This window comes from Artibeus jamaicensis, unplaced genomic scaffold (assembly GCF_021234435.1).
Source record: "Artibeus jamaicensis isolate MK-2021 breed Jamaican fruit bat unplaced genomic scaffold, CSHL_Jam_final scaffold_2375, whole genome shotgun sequence".
In the NCBI taxonomy this organism is placed as follows: Eukaryota; Metazoa; Chordata; class Mammalia; order Chiroptera; family Phyllostomidae; genus Artibeus; species Artibeus jamaicensis.
In genome coordinates, this window is record NW_026522032.1 from 679,992 (window position 1) to 697,283 (window position 17,292).

At 37.5% G+C, this 17,292-nt stretch overlaps 1 protein-coding gene and 1 non-coding gene across 2 annotated transcripts in view; one reads left to right on the plus strand and one right to left on the minus strand.

Moving 5' to 3' along the window:
- Positions 1-1,290: 1,290 nt before the first annotated feature.
- The window catches only part of TEX11 (testis expressed 11), a 118,552-nt gene continuing 102,550 nt past the window's right edge, over positions 1,291-17,292 (plus strand). The window contains exons 1-2 of the mRNA XM_053656654.1: positions 1,291-1,297; positions 16,129-16,250. Coding sequence (XP_053512629.1) covers positions 1,291-1,297; positions 16,129-16,250 — 129 coding nt within the window. The remainder of the gene's footprint in view (positions 1,298-16,128; positions 16,251-17,292) is intronic.
- On the minus strand, positions 9,456-9,560 carry LOC119040227 (U6 spliceosomal RNA). Its single transcript, XR_005080804.1, has one exon. It is a non-coding gene; the product is annotated as a U6 spliceosomal RNA (small nuclear RNA).

The following is a 17,292-nucleotide window of genomic DNA, read 5'->3' on the forward strand; positions in this document are numbered from 1 at the left end:
AGGTGCTGACTGGTGTGGCTCAGTGGGTTGGGTCCTGTCCCACCAGGCCAAAGTTCTCCAGTTCATTTCCTGTGTGGGCACATGCCTGGATATCGGGCTTTGTCCACTGTTGAATGTTTTGCAAGAGGAAGCCATTAGTGTTTCTCTCGTCGTTTCTCCCTTTCTTTTCTCCGAGAAAAGTAAAATGAAACCAAGCCACCGAGCCACAGCAGCCAGGGCCGAACCTTTGCCACTCTCGAATAACCAGTGGGCAACATCGCTTAGGCCTTTTCCTCTCTTCCGTTCCTTTCCCTCCATCCGTCCGTCCATTCTCTTTCTTTTGCCAGGCTGCCATCTTCTCTCCCGTTACCCTGTCTGCCTGCCATCCTCCCCCTGTAAGAGTATTATGCGCCCTAGTGCCTTCGTCTGAGTGCTTCTCACCCTGACCCTGGGCAGCGCGTCCCCAGGACTTAAGGGCCAGAGTGCGAAGAACTTGGCGCCCAAGTTTAGCGGTGCGGCAGAGGCCTTAGATGGCGAGTGGGCGTGGTCTTGGACTGACGTCACTGCCCTGGCGGGGGCGGGGGTGCGGTCACCAGGCGGCTGGGCGCGCTGCCAAGCCCTGGTATCCAGGCGGATTCCCGGGTCGCTGCGCGCGCGGGTGGTTGCGCGCACGCGGTCAACTGTTAGCGGGGAGGTTCTGCGACGGAGGCTTGAGGCTTGTGGCTTGCGGGGCGGTGAGTGATTTACTACAATACGAAGGGTCCAGGGGTTTGCGGTACCCGTGCGCGCGTGAGTGGAGGGGGTGGGGTTGCTAGACTGAGACTTGGCCATTAAGTTAGGAGTTTTTTGAGTCACTCGGAGGCACTGCTTGTGAAATGGGGGACTGCGGTAGGTGACTCAGTCAGGTGAAGGACGAGGGGAAAAGACAGGTTTCTTTTTTTTTTAAGGCTCATATAAGGCATAAAGTGCGGACTGGTCCGCGTCAGGGTGTTGGGCGCCGTCCCGCCAAGAGAAAACTGCCCGGTTCGATTCCCGGTCTGGCCACATGTCTGGGTTGGGAGCTCGTTCCTCGGTCGGCGACATTTTGAGAGGCAGCCATCAGTGTTCCTCTCCCCCTTCGACGTTTGTCTCCTCCTAATTTTCGTTTTCTCCCTCCCTTCTCTTCTCTCCAAAAAAAGTAAAATGTAAGCAAAGAAATCTTGAATTATTGCCCTTTTCGTTCATCGCTCATCCACCAAGCAGAGGGCTTGGGAGGGACGCATGGAATTCGGGTATCTGAGTTTGCCTACCAGGAAATGATGACGGGAACTAATGCGTGGTAAGTATCTGCTGTGTGTCAGCCACTGTTCTAGACGCTTAATTTGCAGTATTGCATTGAACCGCAAGCCTAGAAGCACTTTTTATTCTCCCTTTAACGGACGAGGACATTGATCTGCTGAGACTCTTCAGGGAGCTAGCTGGCACCAGAAGGCACAGTATGTGGTGCCTGCTCCCCCTTCGACGTTTGTCTCCTCCTAATTTTCGTTTTCCGGTGTTTAATAATAGATAAATTAAAGATTTGAAAACGCGTAGAAAATGAAACATTCCAATAGTTGAGAAGTCAGAAGAAGATATTTTTCCTTTTCTCTACGAATAACTAAAGATACAGAAGTCGGTTCATTAATATCTATGAATAATAGAAATGTCGTTCTTATGGGACGCGCTCCAGTGTGATTTGTTTAGGGGTTTTTGTGGTAGGAAAGGACGAAGCTGAATCAGCGACCCGGTTTTCAGGGAAATAAATTTAATATTTTAATCTAAGTGCGGCGCATTTGGGGACCATTGAAATCTTGAGGGATAGTTTTGTTAATTTTTATGTTAAGGACCTAAATTCTGTGGGTGCCATACAGTTTGTTCATTTTCAGGAGCAGTTTGTGACCTACAGTTGGCGGGAAGCAGAATGGGTGCTAAGTCTGTCTGGTAGGGCGGGTAATTTTGGCGCGCTGAGAGGAGTAACGTGTGTCATTGGATGCTTTAATCATTAGGCCTGGGATTTTCAACAAGTCAGAATGTGGCAATGGGCAACAGTCATACCAATCAGAGAGTGTGTTTCACTGCGCCGTGGCGTGCTTCGCTGGGCAGATTATGCTAATTGATGAGAATTTTCTTTAAGCAGGGCTGTGGTTGCTAGCCGCCTGTTTCCATCTCCCATTAAGTACTTTTTCTGAGATTTTAAATTTTCTCAGCTTTTCCTCCTATGAATAGCAAGTGACTGAAAAAGTTTTACTAAAAAGCAATTTATTGTGAAATAGTAGTATAAAGGATCTAATATTAAATTATTTTCTTACTTCATAGGTGTGATCCAGAGATTGAAAAATGGAGGAAGTGGATTTTCGTTTCTTGGACTTTCAAGGTACATAGCTTTACATGGTAGTAAAGAAAATGTGAAGTATTTCCTGCATTATCGAAGATCTTGTAAATGTAATTGTTTCCTGAATTTCATCTCTTTGCAGTAGCCAGAGCTCCACCTTTTTTATTAATGTACCATACAAACAATATGGATGTTTAAGACACTGGAATGTTTTTATAAACTAGTATAAGGAAACAATTTTCTATTTTTAGCTTATTTTCTCAAGGTTTTTGTGGCATGCAAAATAACATTGGTTTAATCTGAAATAAAAATTGGTGCACTAAAAATACATTAAAAATATACTGCTAGATCCTGGGCCTTTCTATAATTATTAGTGAAAAATAAATTATATCCTGTGTGTTTTAGGTTTAAGTCCATTTTTGTATCTTTATTCTTTTGAAAATTGGTAATCTTTGTTGCATATTTATGGGAATTCTTAGGAAACAAAAGGAATTTGAGTAGTCATACCAGATTCCTCAGCTATGTCAAATATGGGAGAATTTATGATACTTATTAAATGGAACTATGTCGTATCTAGGGTGGCTACAGATCTATGATTTTCAAAAGTTTAGGTCAGTGGTTTTTTCTTAAAGACTTTATTGATTTTAATTCTTAGAAAGAGACAGGGAGAAAAATGTGGAGGTGTGAGAGATACACTGATAGGTTGCCTCTCGCATGCACTCCAACTGGACCAGCTCAGCAACCCAGGCATGTGTTCTGACCAGGAATGAACCTGAGACCTTTTGCTCTGTTGGACAATGCTCTACCGATTGAGCCATGACCTTCAAAACAGTTCTGTTATTTAAAACAACAAAAACAATGCCCTGTACCACCTGCTTTAAATTTTAATTTAGGATATAATATCTTAAAGATTTAAACATAAAATAGGGATTATGAGTTTGATATTTACAGAAATACAAGGATTGAGACCTTGTATTTATGTAAATATTTGAAACACAAACAAGTATATAGAAAAATATAATTATCACCAGTATACCTATCACTAAGTTTCGTTGAATCTTGAAAGTTTGCCATGTATTTCAGATATTTTATGTTTGAAAGAACTGAAAGATTACATATATTAGTTTTTCATCTTTTAAAGTTTTACATAAATTGTATCATTTAATGTTATACTTTTCCCCCTGCGATTTGTCTTTTTTTACTCAACATTATTTTTTGGATAATACCCATATGGATATTTTAGCTTTAATTCATTTCTTTCCACTGCTGATTAGTACCATTACATTGAATATAATTGTACCACAAATCATTTATTCAACTTCTCTCATTGGATGTATGAGCATTTTAAGTAGTTGCTGTTACAGATAGCAATGAACATTGTGCTTCAGAGAATTTAGTGGGAGCTTTCAAATAGTTTTAACCACCACTTATGACAGGGAAATACAGTACATCAAAAGTTTAATGAAACAGTTTTACCTGTATTATATGCAGTATACCACCATATTTTCTATTTATGCTTTTTTTAGTTAAAATATTCTGGTTATAATGCACTAGGCTGATTTATTTCCTGAGCACTGGGGGCTGAGGGTCTGGGTCAGTGATGTCCAATTAAAACAATGTGCAAACACAATTTTATATTTCGCAGTAATCACATTAAAAAGGTTCATCGGCTGAAATTAATATAGTAATCTTAGGAATACTAAATACAATGTAATAGGAATATAATATTTAGTAATAGAATAACATATTACAGAATATAATTTACCTAATATATGATATATAATAATTACTTAATATAATGTAATAATATAATAGTTCAACGGTAATATAATATAGTAGTAATATAATATTTAGTAATATAATAATTTTTAGTAATGCAAATTATATGGATTAGAATATCCCAAATACTATCATTTCAGCATGTAATTAAAGTTTTTAATGCGAGAGTTTACATTTTTTGATACAAAGCTTGAAGTCTGGCTTGTGTTTTATACTTCAGGCACATCTCGTTTGGGACTTGCCACAATTCAAGTGCTCAGTGGTCACATGTATGTGGCTAGTGGCTTCCCTATAGTGGCAGTGATGCTGTAGGGCATACATTTAGGTTGAACTACTGAATGTGGAACTGCTGGGTCAAAAGCTGTCAGCATCTTTAACTTTATCAATATTGCCAAATTGCTGTCCAAAGTAGTTTTAACAACTTATATTCTCCGTTTTTCTTTTTCCCGTAATCTTGCTAATATCTGGTATTGTCACACTTTAAAAGTTTTGCGATATGAAAGGTGTCATGGTTTTTAATTAACATTTTATTTTGGAATGATTTTAGATTTACAGAAAAGTTTCAAAGATAGTACAGAATTCACATATACCCTCCAGCCAGTTTTATTTTCCCTGATGTTATTATCTTACATTGGTGTTGTTTTAATTTCTATTTCCCTGGTAACTATTGAAGTTGGGTAAATTTTCTTTTTACATTATTTTAATCCTCACCGAAGGACATTTTTTTCATTGCTTTTAGAGAGAAATGGAGAGAAACATTGATTTTAGAGAAAAACATTGATGGGTTGTCTTCATCCTGTATGTGCCAGACAGGATCCTATGGACCCAGACTGGGAATCAAGCCCACAACCTTTTGGTTACAGGACAGCACCCCTGTAACCACTGAGCCTCACTGGCCAGGATGAAGTTGGTTGTATTTTCATAGGTTTGTTGGCAATTTGAGTTTTCTTTTTTGTATACATGACCTTCAGTCAAGTTTTTAAAAAAATGGACCACAAAAGGCCCGTGTGATGGCCCTATAGCTCTTTTTTTTTCTTCATAGGGAGAATCGACATAATGTCAACCTTCTTGTACCAACAATTCCAATCAGTTTCATGGGCAAGAAGAAGTTGAAATTTGTTGAAGTTATACCCATTGGGGCTAAATAAGTGTAGCTCTTTTTCTGCATGCCAGCTCAACTATTTAAAGATACTTATGTCCCCTGGAAAGTTTCTTCTTCAAATGAACCATTCTCAGTTTGCTTACTCATTCCCCATATTACATGGTTTCTAGTCCCCTCATCATTTTGTGTGCTGTTCTCCAAACATGCTCTTTTCTTCCATGTTATTTCTTAAAGTGTGTTACCCAGAACAAAACACAGTTTTCTAGGTTTGATATGATCATCACAAAATAATCTTTCTCTTTAGATTTGGGAGTGATCATCATTCTCTTTAGCTAAGATTGAAAATTTTGGAAGAGGGCAGTCATACCACACTGATGACTTATTTTGACCATTTTTCTTCTAAAATGCTCTTGTTTTTACAAAATACATTCTGCTGTTAAGCTACATCTTGCCTGGCATATATTGGTGCAGTTAGTTTTGAAGACTTAAATGCCGGACTAAGATTTTTTGTTACATTAATCCCATTGCTGCAACTAGAGATTTAACTTTTGTTCCTGGTTATATCATCTTTGTTCTTTTTCAGCTTCTTCATCCAAGTCATTGATAAGACAGTTAAATAGGACAGGGCCAAGGACAGAATGTTATGCCATTAAAAACCTCACTTCAGATTGGCATCAATCTATTAAGCAGCATGTTTGGGTATGCTTGTTTAACCTATTAAAAAAAGATTTTATTCATTTATTTTTAGAGAGGGGAAGGGAGGGAGAAAGAGAGGGAGAGAAACACCATGTGGTTGCCTCTCGTGCACCCCCAACTGGGGACCTGGCCCACAACTCAGGTATGTGCCCTGACCAGGAATCAAACTGGCAACCCTTTGGTTTGCAGGCCAGCACTCAACCCACTGAGCCACACCTCTTTATCTCTTTGAAAGGCTCTTGGGATTCTATGTATATGCACTTCTGATACCAACTCTTCTGTTTACCCCACCCCCAGCTTTTTTGAGATATAATTGACATATAGCATTCTGTAAGTTTAAGGTATATGGTGTAGTGATTTTATATATGTATAATAAAGTGATTACTACAAGAATGTTAATGAACACATCCATTACCTCATGTAGTTATAGGATTTTTGCCATGGGGGTGAGGAAAATGGGTGAAGGTGGGCTAAGGGGACAAATCACTTGTTTACCTTTTTTAAAAGAAGATTTTATTTTAGTTAAAAGATTTTTAAAATTTATCTTTAGAGGAGAAGGGAAGGAGAGAGGGAGAGATATATCAATGTATGGTTGCCTCTCGTGCATCCTCTGCTGGGAACTGGCCTGCCACCCAGGCATGTGCCTCGACTGGGAATCGAACTGAGATCCTTTGGTTTGCAGGCCCATGATAAATCCACTGAGCTACACCAGCCAGGGCTAAAAGATTTTATTTACTTATATTTTTTAGAGAGAGGGGAAGGGAGAGAGGGAGAGAGGGAGAGAAACATTGATCAGCTGTCTCTGGTATGTGCCCTGACTAGTCCAGGGATTGAAGTGGCAACCTTTTGCTATGTGGGACAACGCCCAATCGAGTCACACTGGTCAGGGCTCTGCTGTTTACTTTTGAGGCTGCCTTCTTGATGTTGAAGAAAGATTGATACCACACTGTGCTATCCTGCTCCTGACCTGCAACCTCTAGGATTTCAGGTCTATGGTACTTTTTCTTTCCCTCTTTCTTTTCTTTCTTAGAAATCAGCTTTAGTCCTGGCTGGTATAGCTCAGTGGATTGAGCACGGGCCTGCAAACCAAGGGATTGCGGTTTGATTCCCAGCCAGGGCACATGCCTGGGTTGTGGGCCAGTTCCCAGCAGGGAATGCAGGAGAGGCAACCATACATTGATGTTTCTCACCCTCTCTCCTTTCCTTCCCTTCCCTCTCTAAAGATGAATAAATAAAACCTTAAAAAAAGAAACCAACTTTATTGAGGTATAATTTACACATATAATAAAATACACACATTTTAAGTGTGCAGGTTGATACCTTGTTTTGAGGGGGGAACAAATGTAACCTGTATGACCACAATTCTGATAAAAAAATAGAACATTCTTATCTCAGAAAATTCCATCATGCCCCTTTGTGGTCAATCTATACTTCACATTTCACCCCAGGCATTCACTGTTCTTATTTCTATCACTGCAGATGAGTTTATATGTGAAACAGTACTGTATATACTTTTTTTGTAGTGTCTTTCACTAAGCATAATTATTTTGAGAGTCATCCATATGATTGCATAAGAGTAGTTACTTCCTTTACTTTGTTTAGTACTGTTCCACTGAATGAATATATCACAATTTCTCCATTTATCAGTTGATGGACATTTTTGGCTATCATTAATAAAGTTGCTATGAATATTCATATATATATATATATATATATATATATATTTTAAATGACTTAGGTTTTCATTTTCCTTGGGGCAAATACCTAGAAGTGAATTTGCTGAGATGTAAAGTGCCTTTGTAACCAGGTTTCAATAGACTTGTCTAGGGTATTTCTTTCCTGGAGGACAGGTTTTGAAAGGCCCAGATTCTTAACTTAAGAAACAATAACAACTGTGTTGGAAGGTTTCCTAAAGGTGTCTCTCCTGATTCAGAAAAAAGGTTTTCATCTCGGCAAGCACCAGGAACCGTCCATAATAGAAGGTTACTTAACGAGGGAATAGCAAACAGTTGAGTGGGGTTAACAGAATATTCATTCATACTGCCCTGCCTGGGTAGCTTAGTTGGTTAGAGTGTCTCTAGTATGCGAAGGTTGCAGGTTTGATTCCTGGTCAGGGCACGTATAGGAATCAATGAATAAATGCGTAAATGAGTAGAAAACAAATCTATGTTTCTCTATTTCTCCATTCTCTTTCTCCAAAAGCAGTACATTTTTTTTAAATTAAAAAAAATTCACACCAAGATAATTTGGCCCAGTTTTCCTTCTCAGCGTGAGGGTTATTTCTGCTTAAAGTATGGCAACAGTTTATGAGACTTTGGAATCCCCTTTCCTATGGTTAATTTGGAGATAATTTTCCTTTTTCTAGGTTTCTAATATCTTTGTATTTGCTGTTATATAAATGCTCTTATGGTCTATCAAAATATTCAAGTTCATACTTTAAAAAAAGATTTTATTTATTTTTAGAGAGACGGGAAGGGGGGAGAAAGAAAGGGAGAGAAATATCAGTATGTGGTTGCCTTTCACACGGGCCCCCACTGGGGACCTGGCCCACCACCCAGGCATGTGCCCTGACTGGGAATTGAATCAGCAACCCTTTGCTTTGCAGCCATGCTCAATCCACTGAGCCACACCAGCCAGGTACTTCTTTTTTCTTTTCAATCTATGATAACTGTCAGGGAGGTAGATATTAACTAATTGGTGTCATTGAATATTCAGCATTCAGTCACAATATATACTCTAGACAAGAGGTCCCTAAACTTGTTGGCACCAGAGACTGGTTTCATGGAAGACAATTTTCCCACAGATCCAGGGAGTGTATGGCTTTATAGCCTGCCACCAGATACAGCCTAATTGTCACTTGCCACTCACTATGAGTCTGCAAGCAGTCAGGTCTCTGTGCAGTCAAACCTCTCTGCTAATGGTCTCTGTGCAGTCAGACCTCTCTGCTAATGATAATCTGTATTTGCAGTCACATTTCCCAGCACTAGCATCACCGCCTCAGCTCCACTTCAGATCATCAGGCTTTAGGGTCTCATAAGGAGCTGCAGCCTAGATCCTTCGCATGTGCAGTTCACAGTAGGGTTCGTGCTTCTATGAGAATCTAATGCCTCTGCTAGTGTGACAGGAGGTGGAGCTCAGGCAATACTACAGGCACGGGGAGTGACTGTAAATATAGATTAAGCTTCACTTGCTCACCCACCACTCACTTCCTGCTGTGCAGCCGGTTTCCTAATGGGTTGGGGACCCCTGCTCTAGACCAGCCCTGTCCCGTAAAAATAAGATGTGAGCTACGAATGTATTTTGTCAAAGCATTCTTTTAAAAAATAATGTCTTCTTTTAGAGAGAGGTGGGAAGGGAGGGAGAAAGAGAGGAAGAGAAATGTCGATGTGAAAGATAACACTGATTGGTTGCCTCTCCCAAGCCATCAGCTGGGGACCTGGCTGGCAACCCAGGGCTGTGCCCTGACTGAAAATCAAACCGGCAATATTTAACTTTGCAGGCTAGTGCTCAATCCACTGAGCCACACTAGCCAGGGCTAAAGTGTTCGTAAAACAAATAGAATGCTTCACGAATTTGTATGTCATCCTTGCGCAGGGCCCATGCTAATTTCTGTATTGTCCCAATTTTAGTATATGTGGCTGCCTAAGTGAGCACCAGAACTATAATTTATAAGTAATTTCTAATAGCTACATTTTAAAACTAAAGACAAATAGGTGCAATTATTTTTAATAATAATTTAATGCTATATTTTTAGCCCCACATATCGAAAATACTATTTCAACATATAATCATTATACAAAATTACTGACATTTTGAGTCATAATGCAAACTATTATGGTTATTTTTACATGCTTTTTTTCATACTAAATCTTTGAAATCTGGTATTTTACAATGATAGCACATCTCAATTGGGTCTAATCATACTTCAGGCGCTAAATAGCTATACATGGCTGGCATGTTAAACTGCAAATGTAGGCTAAAACCTTTAGTAGGAAAATTCACTCAAGATAATAGATTTTCAGCCCTGGCAGGTGTGGCTCAGTTGGTTGGAATGTGGTCCCATAACCACCCATAATCAAAACGTTGCATATTCATTTCCTGGTCAGGGCACATACCTGAGCTGTGAGTTTATTTTCCTGTGCTGGTGCATGTGATTCCCAGGTCTGAGGGTGGGATCACCAGTCCTCTTACATAGTGGGTAGAGGAGGCAACCAATCGATGCTTCTCTCTCAGATCTGTCCTTCTCATTTTCCCTTCCTCTCTTCTTTCCTCTCTCTAAAAAAGCAATGAAGGATCCTTGGGTGAGGATTAAAAAAAAAAGAAATAAATATAATAGACTTTCATTGAATCTCAAAGAACTTTATTTATTTGGAAGCCTCCCTGAACTATTTTTTCCCATGTCTTTAAATGCCACGATGGGATCCTCAGAATAGGAATAGCAGAGTTATTAGGAAATGTCTCAAGAGGGAGCCGCATAGTTCAGAGTCATAGCATAGTTTCTGTATGGCCTGTGCAGAAATCTCATTGAGATACTTGGTGGGGTCACCCGGTATACACATATTAGGTAGCTATAATATGGTTTATGAAATAAAGAGGTGGAATAACTAACTGAATTTAACCATCATAGTATATCATACAATATATTTCAAGCTCTGACCTCTATGTACCTTTCTAATGGTGTTTTCCTGTAACCTTCCTTTACTCTTTTCTTCAGCCATACATAAATAATTGTTTATGGTTATTTGAACCTGCTATGCTTTTCCACACCTCTCTGCTTTTTCCTTCTGGTATGCTGCTCGGCAAATCTCTAACTTATAAGATCCACCTCAGATAGGGCCCCAGTGAAGCCTTTATCCCTTTATCCCAAGTCTCAGATGGGAAGAGTTACTCAATTCTTCCTTTATATTTCTGTAGCATCTTGTATTCATAACACTTACTACATTATATTTCAAGTTTTTAAAATTTAATTTCCTGAACAGTGTGGTCCACTAGATGGCATAGACTGCCTCACTTATCTTAGCATTCCTAGTAAGATGCCCTGTATCTGCCTGATTGCAGACATTAAATAAATGTGTGTTGAGGCCCTGGCTGGTGTGGCTCAGTGGATTGAGTGTGGACCTGCGAACTGAAAGGTCACCATTTCCATTCCCAGTTAGGGCACATGCCTGGGTTGCAGGCCAGGTTCCCAGTAGGGGGTGCTCGAGAGGCAACCACACATTGATGTTTCTCCCCTCCTTCTCCCTCCTTTCCTCTCTCTCTAAAAATAAATAAGTAATATCTTAAAAACTGTTTTTTGAATTACCTTTTATAAGGAGAAATGTAGACACTAGCCAGAGCAAAAAGAATGTATTTGTCTTGGATTCTGTTCATGCTGTGCTACCAATAGCTTTGATCTTGGGCAAGATCATTATCAATGCTTTATTCTATTTTTTATTATTTTCTAAAATCTTTTAAATTATTTTTACTTTTCAGTTATAGTTGACATACAATATTACATTAGATTCATGTGTACACCCAATGATTAGGCATTAGATAACTTAAGTGATCATCCCAATAAATCTCACACCCATCTGACCCATACATATTTATTAGAATATTACTGATTATATTTCCTACACTATACATCTCCATGCCTATTCTATTACTACCGATTTGTACCTATTAATCTTTTCAATTTTTTCACCCAACTTCCCCACCCCCTCTCATCTGGCAACCATTGAAATATTCTATGTATTTTTTTTAGAATTTTAAAAAATGATTTTATTCATTTATTTTTAAAGCGAGGAGAAGGGAAGGAGAAAGAGAAAGAGAGAAACATCAATGTGTGGTTGCATCTCACATGCCCAAAATGGGGGACCTGGCCTGAAACCCAGGCATGTGCCCTGACTGGGAGTGGAACTGGTGACCCTTTGGTTCACAGACCCACACTCAATCCACTGAGCTACACCAACCAGGGCTATTCTCTGTATGTATGAGTCTGTTTCTGTTCATCTTGTTCATTTATTTTGTTTTTAGCTTCAACTTTTGCATGTCACTTGTTCTAGGTTCTTCCCGATTGTATAGTATAAGTTTCAAATGAGAAAGCATGAATTCAAGTCCTAGTTGCTACTTTCTTTGTGTCAGCTTTGAGAAGTCACTACACTTTGTTAAATATCAGTTTCCACATCTTATAAAAATAAAAATATCTGCCTTACAGAGTAGATTGATGATTAAATGAAGATGCATATGAAAAGCTTTGAGAGCATAAACCACTATGCAAATGTTCATTTTATTGTCATTTTTTTGTTCTTTTCTCAGTGACAAAGTTGCAGATAATTGTTGTGACTAGAACTCAAATCTTGAGTTGACCCTGGTAGGTCTTTTGGCCTTTGAAATGACTGGTTGAGCTGATGGAAGTCACAGGAGAGACTTGGCAGGACTGTTGATAGATTTTTTTTTTTGCCATGTTGTAGCAGAAGCTTACTTCCTCAAGGACAGGGAAAATGTTTATTTTTTATTAATACTGTATCTACAATGCTGTCTGCCTAATCACAATTAATTGGTATTGATTAACACAGTTGTCTTAATGGTGTGACCACCCCCACCCCCTGTTTTAACTAGGATGGATCTCATTTAAATTATATCAACTGAAATCATGTCGTAAATCATAGTTCACTTCAGTAGCCAGGAAGATGATTTGATTATTTTCTTTCAGAATGTACAGCCTTGCTTGATATAACCTTAATATAGCATGTTATCTTCAAATCTCAAGAATAGACTGTATTTATAGAAACTCCTTTCTTAGCTTCTGCCAGAAACAAGTCTTTTGCATAGTGTAACTCAACCATTTAGCTATGTGATCTCTACTAGTTACCCAGCTTTGCTGACTGCATTTTATTAAAGATCTGCAGTGCTGTCATTGCCTCAGCTGGTGTCAATCAAATTGCTCAAGTAAATGACATTGAAAATATGTTTTGAAAGTCCTGGAATTATTTTGACAAAATGAATTATATTAAACGCTAAGAGAACACGCACAAATCAAAATTAATGTCTTCACAGTCTCATACCATGTGACCACAAGTTATAATTGGTATTCTACTAAACTATTTTTGGAATTTTTTTAAGCAACTCAAATTAAACATTTATATATATTTTTTCTTTTCAAAATCATTTTAAGACATCTGTTTTTACAGAATGGTTGGGTTTCAAAAAAACATTTCAAAGTTTCCCTAATTTTTAAAAATTGAGGTGTAATTGACATGCAACATTACACCACTTTCAGGTGCACAACATAATGATTTGATGTTTGTATATATTATGAAATGATCACCATTCCAAGTCTAGTTAACATCCATCACCATACATAATTAACAAAGGTTTTTTTTCTTGCGATGAGAACTTTTAAGATTTACTCTCTTAGCAACTTTCAAATATGCAGTACAGTATTAATTATAGTTGCCATTTTGTACATTATATCCAGTGAATTATTTATTTTATTCCTGGAAGTTTGTACCTTTGATTCCCTTCACCCATTTTGTCTATCACCTAACCCTGTCCCCTGGCTACAATCAATCTGTTCTGTCTCTATGGGCTTGGTGTTTGTTTACTTGTTTTAAGATTCCACATATAATTGAGATCATATGGTATTTGTCTTTCTCTGACTCATTTGACTAGCATAACCCTTAAGGTCCATCATACTGTTACAAATGACAAGATTTCATTCTTTTTTAATGGCTGAGTAATATCCTATTGTATATATTCACCACATTTCATTTGTAATTAAATTTATTGGGGTGACATTGGTTAGTACATGATGTAAGTTTCAAGCGTACAATCTTGTAATACTTAACATGTGCATATAACATTGTGTGCTCACCACTCAAAAAGTGTAGCCTTCTTCTGTTGCCATATATTTGGCCCCCTTTATGCTCTTCATCCTCTCCCCATTCCCCTACCCCTTTGATAACTGCCATACTTTTGTCCATATCTATGAGTTTATTTGTTTTGTTTATTTGTTGCTTTTACTTTTATATTCTACATGTGAGTGAAATCATATGGTTCTTGTCTTTTTCCATTTGACTTATTTTGGTTAGTATGATAGTCTCAAGAGGCATACATGTTGTCACGAATGAAACTATTTCATATTTTCTTATGTCTGAGTAGCATTCCATTATATATAGAAAGAGTATACCACATCTTCTTTATCCAGTCGAAGGGCACTTAGGTTGATTCCATGTCTTGGCTACCATGAATAATGCTGCAATGAACATAGGGGAGCATCTATCTTTATTAATAAATGTTTTAAAAAATTTTAGGTAGATACTCAGAGGAAGAGTTGCTGGATCATATGTAGCTCTATTCTTAATTTTTTGAGGAAGCTCCATACTGTTTTCCATAGTGACTGTGCTTATCAACAGTGATGTTGATCAAAAAGATGAGAAATAACAGTGTGTTATTTCTCATCTTTTTAATAATAGTCATTCTAACCAGTGTGAGGTGAGATCTTGTTTTGATTTGCATTTCTCTGAAGATCAGTAATGTTGAGCATCATTTCATGTACCTGTTGGCCCTGTATTTCTTTTTTGGAAAAATGTGTAGAGATATCCTCTGCTCATTTTTTAAATTGGATTTAAAAAAATTTTGCTATTGAGCCCTGGCTGGTGTAGCTCAGTGGATTGAGTGTGGGCCTGTGAAGCAAAGGGTTGCCGGTTCAATTCCCAGTCAGGGCACATGCCTGGGTTGCAGGCCAGATCCCCAGTGGGGGATACATGAGAGGCAACCACACATTAATGTTTCTCTCCCACTCTTTCTCCTTCCCATCCCCTCTCTCTAAAAATAAATAAATAAGATATTTTGAAAATGTTTGCTATTGAGGTGTATAAGTTCTTTGTATATTTTGGATATTATCCCATTACCAGGCAGATGATTCACAAATATTTTTCCCATTCTAAACTTTGTTAATTCTGTTACCAATACAGGGTGGGGCAAAAGTAAGTTTACAGTTGTGAGTACGTGAAACACAATTTATTCCTGTATTATTTATTAACTATTGTATTATTTCTATATGAACAACTGTAAACCTACTTTTTGTCTCACCCTGTATTTTGAGCAAGGGTTGTAATACATATGCCTTTCAGCCTACTGCTTACCTAATCTTAGAAGAATCAAGATACAGTATGCCTTTTCACAAAGTTATGGGAGTAAGGAGGCTAGAGATTTTTCTTTTTGTATATATCTTATCACTTGAGGTGTATAAATTGTGGTATGTTTTCCCTAATATTGCTTCTCATGGGTAATAAAGATTCCATGAGCTATAAAACATTTTTTAGTATATTTGAACATAATTTGTTTTGTGAAATCTTTATGTGATTCTATTTTTTGATGTTTAACTCAAATTTTTTCACTTAGCAGATTTATTGTTAATTCTAGCAGGTTAAATAGCAGCTTAAAGTATCTTCCAGAAGTTGCTCTTATAGTATTTTTATGACTTTATGAATATTAACATCTTGCTAGTTGATGCTCAGATATGTTTCAAAAATTACAGACATGTAGGTTATGAACACTTCTGTTATATGAGTTTGGAAAATCCTCAATTTTGATAATATGAAAGGTGTCAACTCTATATCATGCTTGCATTTAAGGAATTCCATGTCTAAGTAAGATTCAGCACTATAGAATGTCAAGTTCAGACTGTTTAGAAAATGGTGATGTCATTTGCACAGATTCAGTAACTGGCTAATGTCTGTAATTGGACATGTCATTTTTTTTCCCCACAGTGTTAGGTTAAGACTTCAGAGACAGGATAAATTAGCTATGTCCACCTAATGCTCGCAAATATTAAAAAGTATTTCAGTTTTACAGGGCACGTATCTAACTCTCCCTTCAGAATCTCTACATTTTCTAGTTTTGTAGACATTATTTATTTCTATTTTATAGTTTTAAGATGACCTATAATAGCGTTACTATTTGTGAAATTAATGCATTTTTACTTCTTGAGAATGAAAGTAATGAGTGTTATGAACAAATGACTCCCAGAGAATATAAATTTTATTTGAAAATTATACTCTACCTTTATAGCTAAAAGAAACTTTTTCTTTAGTTTGGTTTTACGCTAAGGATCATTCACAGTTTATTCATGTTATATTCATTTGACAAACTATCTAAGGACAGATTTTAAAGTGATTTGCTATTTTTAGCCAATGGTGATAGCTGAAAGCACTTTTATCATTCATTGTTATTTCAGAAACCATCCAAACCCTGATCAGAAGCGATAATTCATCTGGCATACCTGAAGCAATTGATAAAATCTTCATGGACATAGGAAATATCAACAGAAACTCAATGGCTAACCTACCGGATGCTCAGGTTGGTATAGAAATAATTTTGTTTGAGCCCTGGCTGGTGTAGCGCAGTGGATTGAGTGCCAGCATCCCAGTCAGGGCACATGGCTGGGTTGGGGGTCAGGTCTTCAGTTAAGGGTGTGTGATAGGCAACCAGTTGATGTATCTCTCACACACTGGTTATTTCTCTCCCTTTTTCTCCCTCCTCTTCTCTGTAAAAGTAAGTAAATAAAAATCCTTAAAATTTTTGAAAAAATATTTTTGTTTGATAGCTTTTGATTATCTTTAAATTAATGTATAAGAAAAAATGATTCTTGCTAAATACAGAGAAATCAAGAGAAAATAGTTTTAGAAACCAATGGAAAAATATGTGCTTAAGTTTAATATTTAATGTGTAACCTCTCCAGGCTTCAGTTTTATCATCTATTAAAGGAGAATAACGAAACCCACCTCCCAGTGTTGTAAATAGTAAACAAAATAATGTATTTTAGGTCCTGGCTACATAGCACTTAGTCACTAAATAATAGTTCTCTTTTCCTTACCTTTGTAGTACAGTAATAAACTACCTGGTAGTGGGGAACTCAGCTGAATATAAGCCTTCAGGGGTAATTTGTTTGGGATATTTTTTATGGTGTTTAAATGAGGGTCTGTCATTTAATTTGGAAATTGTCTTGAGGTTGTGGGACACTTTTGGGAATGTTTACTTTGGGCTAGTTCTTCCACTTTGGTGATTGCGCATATGGAAAGGGGAGAGTAAAGTTTATTCTAAATATCTCTTTCTCTTTTTACATATAATAGATTTATTTAGATATAAATCACAACCATATAATTGACCCATTTCAAGTGTACAATTCAGTGATTTTTAGTATTTCACACAGTTGTGTACCTATCACCACAATGAATTTTAGAACCTTTTCATCATCTCCAAAAGAAATCTTGCATCTGTTCAGAGACACTCTCTATTTCTTCCCCTTCCCAGTCCTGGACAACCTCTAATCTACAATGTGTGTCTATGAGTTTGTCTATTCAGGACATGTTCTATAAATGGAACAATACAACATTTGGTC